At 45.7% G+C, this 11,177-nt stretch overlaps 1 protein-coding gene across 1 annotated transcript in view; it reads left to right on the forward strand.

Moving 5' to 3' along the window:
* Positions 1-9,985, forward strand: part of STRA6 (signaling receptor and transporter of retinol STRA6) — a 47,485-nt gene extending 37,500 nt beyond the window's left edge. The window contains exons 14-18 of the mRNA XM_055002666.1: positions 805-922; positions 2,827-2,928; positions 5,652-5,815; positions 7,269-7,406; positions 8,734-9,985. Of these exons, the coding sequence (XP_054858641.1) occupies positions 805-922; positions 2,827-2,928; positions 5,652-5,815; positions 7,269-7,406; positions 8,734-8,912 (701 nt within the window). The 3' untranslated portion in view covers positions 8,913-9,985. The remainder of the gene's footprint in view (positions 1-804; positions 923-2,826; positions 2,929-5,651; positions 5,816-7,268; positions 7,407-8,733) is intronic.
* Positions 9,986-11,177: the final 1,192 nt, after the last annotated feature.

Below are 11,177 nucleotides of genomic sequence, written 5' to 3' on the forward strand. Positions count from 1 at the left end.
GAGCTTTGTAAGAGCAAAGTTTCGAACCAAGGTCTTTCCAGTGCAAAACTCAATCCACCACTCCACTTTGGTGAAGTGGTTAGGAGCAGCAGGACTCTAATCTAGAGAGCCAGGTTTGATTCCCCGCTCCTCTGCTTGAAGCCAGCTGGGTGACCTTGGGTCAGTCACAGCTCTCTCCGAGCTCTCTCAGCCCCACCCACCTCACAGGGTGTTTGTTGTGGGGATAATAATGACACTGACTTGGTAAACCGCTCTGAGTGTGGCACTAATCTGTCCAGAAGAGAGAGAGATAAGCACAAAGTTATTATTATTACACCAGACAGGTGCACCCTGATTCAAGTGCTGTCAAGTCACAACTGAGTTAGGGCAACCCCAGCAAGGGGCTGTCAAGGGAAGTGAGAAGCAGAGGTGGTTTGCCAGTGCCTTCCTCTGCAGAGTCTTCCTTGGTGGTCGCCCATCCAAGTACCAACCCTGATTAACTTCTGAGATCTGACAAAGTTGGGCTATGCCCTGCTGCCTCCTCCCCACCCGCTCCTGCACCATGATTATCCGATTCATTTGCCCCCACTAGTGCAGTGAACAGCTCGGCAGTCCCCATGAAAACAAGGCAATGCCAGTCTAAGTGGATTTTCAGTTCTGGCGTAATGTTTTTACTATGTTCTCCTCCTTTGTGGCAGCCGTTGCAGTGGAGGAAGGCTGACCACTGATTGAGGCTACCGGGTCTCCCAGCCTCCAGGAAATGACATGCCCAGTGTTGTGAATGCCTCTTGTGTGTAACTGGTTGTGTCTCCTGTCTTTGCCAAGGTCTGCTCATCCAGCTCGTTGTTTTTTTCATCTGCACTGTGAGTTTCACTTTCCTTGTGGTCATCCCTTTGCAGTCTGGCACCAACACATACCTCTTTAAGATTGTGAAGAACATGTGGTAAGTGTTCCTTCCCAAGCAACGTTGCCAGCAGTTAAATATCTGAGGAGAGGTGGCATTTGGGGGGGCACTCTGGTGTGCATGTATGTAGAAGCATGCATCCAGCAGATGCCCGTGCTGGTTATCCAACCACAACCATACACAACTAATAGTGATGGGCACATTTACTGGGAGAAGCATTGTGTTTTCCTAGCTGTTGTCAATTGGCTGACAGCAAACAAATTGAAACTGAACCCAGACAAGATGGAGGTGACGCTGGTTGGAAAAGCAGAGATCTTGAAGGGCGTTGTGGCTTCCTATCTGTGATGGGGTTCAGTTGACCCTGGTTGACTCAGTTAAGAGCCTAGGGGTTATACTGGATCCTGCGCTGCTGCTAGAGAAGCAAGTAAATGCAGCTGCAAAAAAGGCCTTCTCCCAATTCAGACTAGCTTGAACGATGGCCCCCTACCTTGACACAGCTGATCTGGCCACCTGATTTCATGCCACGGTAACATCGAGGCTAAACTACTGTAATGCTCTCTACATAGGTCTTCCCTCAAAGGCGACTTGGAAATTCCAACATGCATATCACTCCCATTCTGCAGTCACTCAATTGACTTCTCATCAGTTACTGGTAGAGATGGGCATGAACCGGAAAAAAACAAACCATGCAGTCCGTGGTTCGTCACATTTCACGAACCACGAACCATGAACTTTCACGAGCCTGCCCTGGTTCGTGAACCAGTTCGTTTGGTGCGTCAAATCGTCACTTCCAGGCCAGCAGAAGGTCACTTCCGGGCCAGCAGAAGGTCTGCAGAAAGTTCATCCCCTGTTGCCTAGGAAACTAATTGATTGGCACCAGGCTGTCTGCAGTCATGAACCAAAAAACAAACTAAATAAACCAGCCTAAAGTTCATAGCGGTTTGTCAGAAATGGGCTCTGATAAACCGCAGGTTCGTGAACCATGAACCGGCCTGGTTTGAGCAGAATTTTGGTTCGTATTTCGGTTCCTGCCCATCTCTAGTTACTGGGCTCAATTCAAGGTCATGAGTATCACATTCAAAGCCCTTCACAGCCTCAGCCGCTCATATCTGTATAGTGGCCTCTCCCCCTTTGTTCTGCCACAGCAGCTTTGCTTATTTGAACAGGGCCTTCTGCAGATACCATCCTGCAGTTGGGCAAAATCAGCAACTGCCCACAGATGTGCTTTCTCTGTGGTGGCCCCCACATTGTGGAATGGCCTGCCTGAGGAGGTCAGAAAAGCTCCCACGCTCTTGGCTTTCCACAAACTATGCAAGACTGAATTATTCAGGAGGGCTTTCTACCCAGATTACAGGACTGTGTCATAAGAAATACCTACTAATACCTTAGTAGGGACGAGTTCTAAATGCTACACTACGGGGTACTATCTGCTGAAGTAGATATGCACCTACCAGCGAGTTTCTACATTGCTAAACATGCCATGGAAATTAGTTATGCGCTTTGTTTCAGATAGATTTCACCTCTGTGCTCGGCTTTATGCTTGTTTTAAAATTTTCTGCTACCACTCCTTATTGTATCCATTTCCCTGAATGTTCTCTTGTTGTTCCTTATTTTACTTTGCTCAGTGAATGTCCTAGCTGTCGATTATATTGTATTTTAACTCAATCCATCTTGGATCTCAGTGAGAAAAGTGGACCATAAAAATATGAAATAAATAAGAGGGGGAGCAAGGGACATGTGATTTCCTCTGCAAAGAAGCTCTTGGTTAACAAAAGGTGTCACTCTTAGCTGTAGCCACAGTGCATTTATCAGGCAAAAAAAGGTTAATCTAGAAATGCTCTGCATCCTCTGTGTGGAATCAAAACATCTGAATCGATTTAAAATGGATTACATTGCAGAAGTGACCCAAGTAAAAACTGTACATTTGTGTTGTCTTTATCTAGGCCCTTCTGGTTGACTTTGGTGGTTTCTGTCATTGTGCAGAACTTGCTGACGCACTACTGTTTTCTCAAACGAGGCCATCTGCCAAAGGAGTTGACCAACAGGTGACTGAGAATGACGGGTGACACTGGTACTGAGCTGTCACCTGGGTGCCTCTATGGCTGTGCTTTGGGATGCCTTGAAGGGTTAGAGGTAGAGATGAGCACAAACCAGGAAAATGGCCGTTCATTGTGGTTCATGGTCCGTCACATTTCACGAATCACGAACCACAAACCAGCATGAAATTGCCTGGTTCGCAAACCGGTTCATTTGGTTCATGAATATGTCACTTCCGGGGCAGCAGAAGATCTGCAGGACGTCCATCCCACCACCCCCACCCCATTGCCTAGGAAACTGATTGATCGGCGCCAGGCTGTCTGCAGTGACTGATCAAAAAATGAACTGAATGAACCGGCCTAAAAATCATAGCAGTTCATCACGGTTCATCATCAGAAATGCTCTCTGATGAACCGCTGGTTCGTGAACCATGAACCAGCACGGTTAGTGACGAACTTTGGTTCATATTTTGGTTCGTGCCCATCTCTAGTTATGCTACCTTGGGGGGGAAATGGCACAAGGTCTATATAAATAATGGATCTCAGAATTAGAGATGCTTTCAGTTTTTCTCTTCAACTGAATTTCTCCTTGCGTTTTTGGTGTTCCAAATTACCTCCCCTCATTTCTGAAACAGCCAAATAAATTACGAATTCTTGATCTGTTTTTTTTTTTAAATTCTGAAGCTTGTACAGAGTGTTGTACATGCATGGCCAGCCACAACTTTTGAATTCTTTGTGTGTGTTTTCCCTTCTTCTCGGGTTATTTCATATACATGGGAGCATTGATAAAAATACTCCCCTTCAAAAAAGTGATTGTGATGTATTACATTAACATTCTGTGTGGTGCGTGTGTGTGTGTGTGCATTGGCAACGCTGGAAAAAAACAAAAAAACAGGAGCTGTGAATCTTTTACAAGCAGACACATCCCTCCAGCCTGGATAGCACCTTTTCAATGCTATAATAGGTTTTTCAGTTTTAAAAAGACTCTGAATGCGAACTATGATAGACACAGGAAACAATGCATGTGGGGGAGAAAATGGATAGATAGGTACCTAATGAAGATAATGGACAGTAAATTCAGGGCACACAAAAAAGACATCTTCACGCTGTGCATAATTTAATGTATTGTCAAAGGCTTTCACGGCCGGAGAACGATGGTTGTTGTGGATTTTCCAGGCTGTATAGCCGTGGTCTTGGCATTGTAGTTCCTGACGTTTTGCCAGCAGCTGTGGCTGGCATCTTCAGAGGTGTAGCACCAAAAGACAAAGATCTCTCAGTGTCACAGTGTGGAAAAGATGTTGGCAGGTCATTTATATCTACTCAAGAAGGTGGGGTTGGGCTTGAATGCATCTTCTGCACACCTGTATCTCACAATCTTCCTCCTCTTTCCCCCCAGAAACTGATTCTCCATGTTGTACAACCTTCTAAACACACTCTAGATCGTACGTCATTCCACCTATCCTGCCTGTCTTTCCCTGGCTTTGCATCAATCCCCTGCCAACCGCTTCACCTTTTCTCCTGGAACAAATTCTTACAGATGCACTCACATACAAAACAAGTTCAGATAGGCTGCTGTTAAATAATGGGTCTGTATGTACACACAGAGTTCTTGTCAAGATCATTTCATATTTCACATGCTGCTGTAATTTTATGTTAAGAAAAGCAAGGTGTTAATTTTTACCCCGCCAGCTCACCGGCACTCACAAACCTGCCAAGTATCCTGCTCCTAATTATATCTCAAACTGTTGCCATTCAAACTTCATCCTGAGAATTTTTCCCCTACAAATTACATGGACCACTGATGCTGAACTGCATACTTGGGGCGTCTTAAGGTGTCATTCCAAAATGTAATCCTGCCCTCAAGTCATAGTTGACTTATGGCGACCCCTAGTGGGGTTTGCACGGCAAGACTCTAACAGAGCCTCCCTCCATTAGCATTCCACACCCTGGGAAACTCTTACAGGATGACTCAGCCCAACCCCAACCCTCCTGAGTAGACACTGAGAGATCTCTGTCTTTTGGTGCTACACCTCTGAAGATGCCAGCCACAGCTGCTGGCGAAACGTCAGGAACTACAATGCCAAGACCACGGCAATACAGCCCGGAAAACCCACAACAACCATTGTGCATAATTTAACTTGTAGAGGTCACTGCCATGTGAATGTAAGGGTCTGCTGAGCTAGCTCAGTTGGTCTTAAAAGCGGATGGCAAAGGGTCAGACTAGTTGTTACGTTTGGAACAAGTCAGATCAAGGGTCGTCGGTCCCCGCCCACCCAACTGATCTTTTTCAAACCAAAGGTTACTTCAAGGAACTAAACTTCCTAAGCATGTCAGGCCCCATATGGCTCAGGACTGCGGCACGGGAGAAAGGGGGGAGTTTCAGCCTTCCCGCCAGCCTGGGGTGGGCGGAGGCTTTATCTGTCCCCCCTGCCTTGGGGCTGCATGTGCAGAATTCATTGCTGCTTGCAAGCCTTCCAAAGCATCTCTTTTGCTGCTGTTGGAAGGAGGAAGCTGGACTAGATAGATGTTTAATCTGACCCAAAAGGTCCTTGAACAAGAAAGCCATCTGGAGACCATCTCCTGACAATTAGCTCCCATGGAGGAAACATCTGCGGCCATTAAGGAACCTCTAATATTCTTTTGTCACAGACTAGTGACAGACCCATTTACAACCGGGCGGCAAAGCCCGTAACAGTATGTAGGATTATGACCTTGGCTTTCCCTCTCTACAGGCGAGCTTTGTATATTGTGACGTATCTCCTCTTCCCAGTAAATGTATTGGTGGGGGTCCTGGCAGGTATTTGGAGAATGGTGATCTCTGCACTTTACAATGTTGTCCACTTCTGCCAGCTAGACGTTAGCCTCCTCAGCCATGGGGCAGAAACCTTTGATCCAGGTAAGTGAAACACGATGTGCCCCCCACCATTTCCTTCTCCTTTTACCATGCTTGTTCTAACTACATATGCCTAATTCAAGGAAGTGGAACTGGTTGCAGCTTTGCACCTACATTGCCTCTGTTTAAAATGGGTCATCTGGAAATTTGGGGGAATTTTGGCAACTGAAATAGGATCTCTAAAAATGCATTCCTCTGCTAGGATGGTTTAAAGATTAGGTTTAGCTGCTAAATATTTAAAAATATTTAATATTTTTATAAACTGCTCTGAGTGTAACATTAAGCTGTCCTGAAGGACAGTATATAAATTAAATGTTGTTGTTGTTGTTGTTTTAAAAAGCGATTTGGCTAATTTATTACTGGGTATCATTATTTTGCCACATATGGCTTTTTTGTGGGATGGGATGTCTTTAAGGAAGAGGCCAGAAATCAAGTTCATATTCATAGTAGCAGATGAGTTGCCATGTTGGTCTATAGTAGAAGAGCAAGATTTGGGTCCAGTAGCACCATAAAGACCAACTAGATTTCCAGGGTATGAACTTTTAAGAGTCAGAGCTCCCTTCGTCAGATGTGAGGTGTGGAAAAAAGAAGGAGTCCTTATCCAGGCAGAGGGTGGGAGGGGTAGTGTAAATTAGAGTGTAGGGAGCTAGCTATAATACATGTATATGTATGTATTCATGCTCATACCCTGGAAATCTAATTGGTCTTTAAGGTGCTGCTGGACCCGAATCAAGATCATATTTGTTAGACTGTTTGTTAAATCCTAAGACTGTGTTTTGCTCTGACCATATTCAAACATCACAACAGATGGATAAATTGTTCATGACATAAATTCTCAAGCTCTTGCACTCTCTCCTTCCTTTCCCCCTCTTCCATTTCTCAGTTTGAACATAGGGGATTGAAGACCCCGCCCCCCAATTTCAGAATTCATCAGTCTAACTCCGGTTTGTTGCGACGTTTGAATTCATACCCTTAACAAATTGTGGCTTGTTAGTTGCCTGCAAATTCACATTATAAAAAAGGATGAAAACTGTGGTTTAATTGGGAAACAGTTCATAATTCCTAGCAACTGAAGTGCCCATATCCAGATTTCACAACAAGTTGGAGTAAGATCAAAGACTTCCTAAGCTGTTAATTGTAGCTCCCAGAGATGACCTCAAGAAATTGAGGCTCATTCATGTCATGAACAAATTGGTTTATTTGTGATAGCTTCATGCAATGGCCAGTCCCTGCCTTGAAGAGCTTACAAATCTAAAAATTGATATAAGGGTAAAGAAGGATGAGGAGACAAGAACATATTGGGAACGAGTGTTAGACAGTCAGAAGCAAGAATGTTAAAGGCAAATTCATTCCTTTTGTTTCTTTCTCCAGCACATGAGTTGGCGCATGCATGCTCTGTATTCTGTTGCATTCTCTCTAGCATGGGGCCCTCTCTGCCTCCTGTCTTTTCTTCCAGGCTACCGCACTTATTGTTACTACTTGAAAATTGAGGTCAGCCAATCGCACCCTGCTATGAAAGCCTTCTGCTTATTACTCCTCCAATCACACAGCCCCCAGGGGCCGAAGGGACTCCATCCCGGCGATATAGAAGAAGGTGAGTGCTCCGTCCTCTTCTCAGACTAACCACGGGCAAATGTGAAAAAGCTGCCAAAGCAACTGTTCCTGAAAGTGAGAGAGGGTGGACTGTGCCAACGTGTTCTTAGAAACAGCAACTGCTCTCTTGCTCTCTCTCTCCTCATTCTGTCACCGGTGACCAGCCATCAAGCAAATTTCCCCTTTTTATATACAATACCCACTTTTTCCATTCTTGATTCAGACCCTCGTGCAAGATGGCGTAGGGGAAGGACTTGGCTTCCCGTCCTTGCTTCGAAATGTTTCTGGGGCTTCTAACTATTGAGGGTGGGGAAGATGAATTTATAAAATAGGTGTGCATTTAAACACCGTTAGTTTTATGTTTGATGCACTGGTGCCAGAGCTAAAAGAGGTCTATTGCATGCCCAGATGTTCTCTTAGCTGCTGTAGCACAGCGGTTAAGTGGTTTGGCTGTGAATCTGCCTCTACTGGTTTGAATCCCACTACTGCCATGAGCTCAGCAGGTGGGCTTGGGTAAGCTCCTCCTCTCAGCTCCAGCTCCCCAGATGTATTGTGGGGATAGTAATAACACTAACTTGTTCACCGCTCTGGGTGAGGCATTAATCTGTCTAGAAGAGCGGTATATAAGCACAGTTATTATAGCATAGTGAGTGGTTGGGTTGTGAATCAGCATTCTGCTGGTTCGACTCCCACTCCTGCCATGAGCTCAGCAGGTGGCCTTGGGTAAGCTGCTCCTCTCAGCCCCAGTTCCCCAGCTGTATTGTGGGGATAGTAATAACACTAACTTGTTCACTGCTCTGGGTGAGGCATTAATCTGTCTAGAAGAGCGGTATATAAGCACAGTTATTATAGCATAGTGAGTGGTTGGGCTGTGAATCAGCATTCTGCTGGTTCGACTCCCACTACTGCCATGAGCTCAGCAGGTGGCCATGGGTAAGCCGCTCCTCTCAGCCCCAGTTCCCCAGCTGTATTGTGGGGATAGTAATAACACTAACGTGTTCACTGCTCTGGGTGAGGCACTAATCTGTCTAGAAGAGCAGTATATAAGCGCAGTTGTTGTTGCTGCATGCTCATGTGTTCGCACAAAGTAGGGCCCCGCCTCCTTCCTTATTCCTAGCCTACTAGCTTTCCTTTGTAGGGCTGGGATTAAGGCCAAGAGCAGCAAGCTCTTCAATCCGATTGGAGCCGACACTGTTGTGTTTTACAGCAAAAGCCCAGCAAGTGATGTCTGTCACATCCAGCCCTAGTGCCGACTGGGCGCACGCTGCATTGCTTCCGTGTATCTTTTTTTTAAAAAAACAAGGTTTGGTTGTGCTCCTCCTCTGCAGGGGTGATGCTGATGAAGACCAAGCAGCTGGCATCAAAAACATCCCAGCAGAAGCAGAATCGTGCCCGATGGTGCCTGGCCTACACTCTCCTCCACAACCCTTCACTTCTGCCTTACCGGAAGGGGTTTCTGGCGAACGCCGCAGCCAACGGGATGCAAATCAGCCTGGGGAAGCCTTGATAGTAGAAACGCCCCAGCTTTGGGGGCAACAATGGACCACTATGGGGAAGGGACCCTGTGTTACATCCTGATCCCTTTGTACCCACTCTTCCCCCTTCCGTGCCCTATTTCTCTGTAGGCCCCTCTTGTAGCCTTACCGCAAGGCTACAATCTGGTTGCCCTGAGTATACAGCCTGCTGTTTCCAGGGCACAAGACAGTCTGATAATATGGAAACAGCATGAAACTGAAGACAAGCTACGTGGATCCAAAGACACCGTTTCTACCCCTCCTCCCTCCAAGCTTCTCCAGAATGTGCCTTTTTCTTTTACTGCTATTAGGAATCCCAAAGTTTCTAGCCCCCCAAGCATTTGCTGGGTTTTGGTTCTGTGTGTGTGTGTGTGTGTGTGTGTGTGTGTGTGTATTGGATGTTACGAAGAATTGTAAGCTGTGTGCATGCTTAGCTTGCGCCCACCAGACTTTGCCTTGGGAAATTCTTTGAGTCTTTTTTTTTTAAAGCTCTTGTGCTGCTCCCAAAGGCAGATCTGGGATGCTTGTGTAATGATCATGACAAACTCCATTTCAAAAGGGCTTAAAAAGTGAATTACGGTGGACAGGAGGGTGAAAAGTCTCAATGAAAGAATTTTTAAAAAGACGTTTTGCTCTCCAAGCTGTCAAGCGCTTCTGTCTACCGGTACTTCTTGGGAATGCCAGAGTGTGCCTTTGGGCTATTGTCACTGTTGTCCCTTCTGCCTGAGAAATATTTGAAATGCAATTTGGCAGTTTCTTTGCTTTGCATAACTTGCCTAGTGCACAGATTCTGCTTCTGTACTGGTACCATCACTTCCTCTTCCCAGGTAGACTGGAAAATACTTCTCTTTGCTCCCTATTTCTTGACGTTTCCTAGGAGAAAACTGGCCAGGTAAGCTTTGGAGGCCAGCGAAGGTAGAATAACTGTAGAATGCAGAGAGTCGAACTCTCCAGTAAAAAAGAAATAATAAATATAACTTCATTGTTTCCTTCTGGTAATGCTGTCTGTAAAGGGCTACAAGCTTGGCAAGGGTCTATTCTCCCTGGCAGCATCTCTCTGCGGGAGGTTTGGAGAAAAGAAGATGCAAATAAACGAAAGTCTCCAGTTTCAGTAGTATACAAATTCTCCTAGATCAACTATCTCTTCATTGCACTTTCATCCTATCTTTATTCGATGGAACTCAGGATAGCATGCACAGTTCTCCATTCCTGTGCCCTGTGTGAGAGAGTAGGCTGAGAGAGAATGATTGGCCCATGGTCACCTAGTGATATTCATGGCTGATTTGAACCTGTCTTTCCAACAACCTAGCCTCCAACCCTAACCACTACACCAACTGGCTCTAGAATAAATGAGGTGCATGGGTGTTACAGTTACGAAGGGGGTGAAAGTGGCTTTCCTTGCTGGGAACAACCTCAGACCAAGGTTTCCCTGGAAACCCTGGTAATCACTTACCACCTCTCAGGATCCTCCTGAGAACATCTAGACTGACCCACCGTGAAGGTACCTTCCAGCTCAGTCCTAGCAAAACAGCAAAGTAACAGGATGGAAATCCTGGAAAATGCCTTATAGCAAACTAGGTAGTGCCCAAGAGGTCTGGCACATAGGGAAGAGATTCAGATAAATATCACAGAGAAATGTATTGTACCAAGGAAGCCAAAAATACCTTTATAGAAAGAAGGTTCAATATAGAAAAAAGGGGAAAGGAGTCAGAAGGGGGAGAAAGAAGGACAATATACAGGGGAAAACACTATCACACACAGTATACAGTCTCTCAAATAAAACTAATGTTGAGATAACTCAGCTAAGTACACCTTACTTAAGTTGTAGCAGATTCCTCAGAGCATGGACAGAGTTCTTTGCTGTACCAAGGGTGGGGGGAAGTGGCTCTCCTTGCAGGAAGGGTTACATCAGTGCTTAGTTGTGGCCCCTTCTTACACACCCAAGGTAATGCCGATCGCCACTTTGGGGTCAGGAAGCAATTTTCTCCAGGCCAGTTTGGCTAGAGATTCTAGAGGGTTTTTGTCACTTTCTGGATATGGAGCAGGGGTGACTGAGGTGGGTGGTGGACATAGTTGTGAATTTCCTGCATTGTACAGGGGGTTGGACTAGATGACCTTGGAGATCACTTCCAACTCTATGATTCTATAAGATGAAGGAGTTCTTAACCCCTGGCCCACTGGTCTTGGGGGAGGTCGCCAAAAGTTCCAAAAATGGGGACCAAAAAAAGCCCAGAACTCCCAGATATTTATGAGCAATG

The sequence above is a fragment of the Eublepharis macularius genome, chromosome 18, assembly GCF_028583425.1.
Source record: "Eublepharis macularius isolate TG4126 chromosome 18, MPM_Emac_v1.0, whole genome shotgun sequence".
In the NCBI taxonomy this organism is placed as follows: Eukaryota; Metazoa; Chordata; class Lepidosauria; order Squamata; family Eublepharidae; genus Eublepharis; species Eublepharis macularius.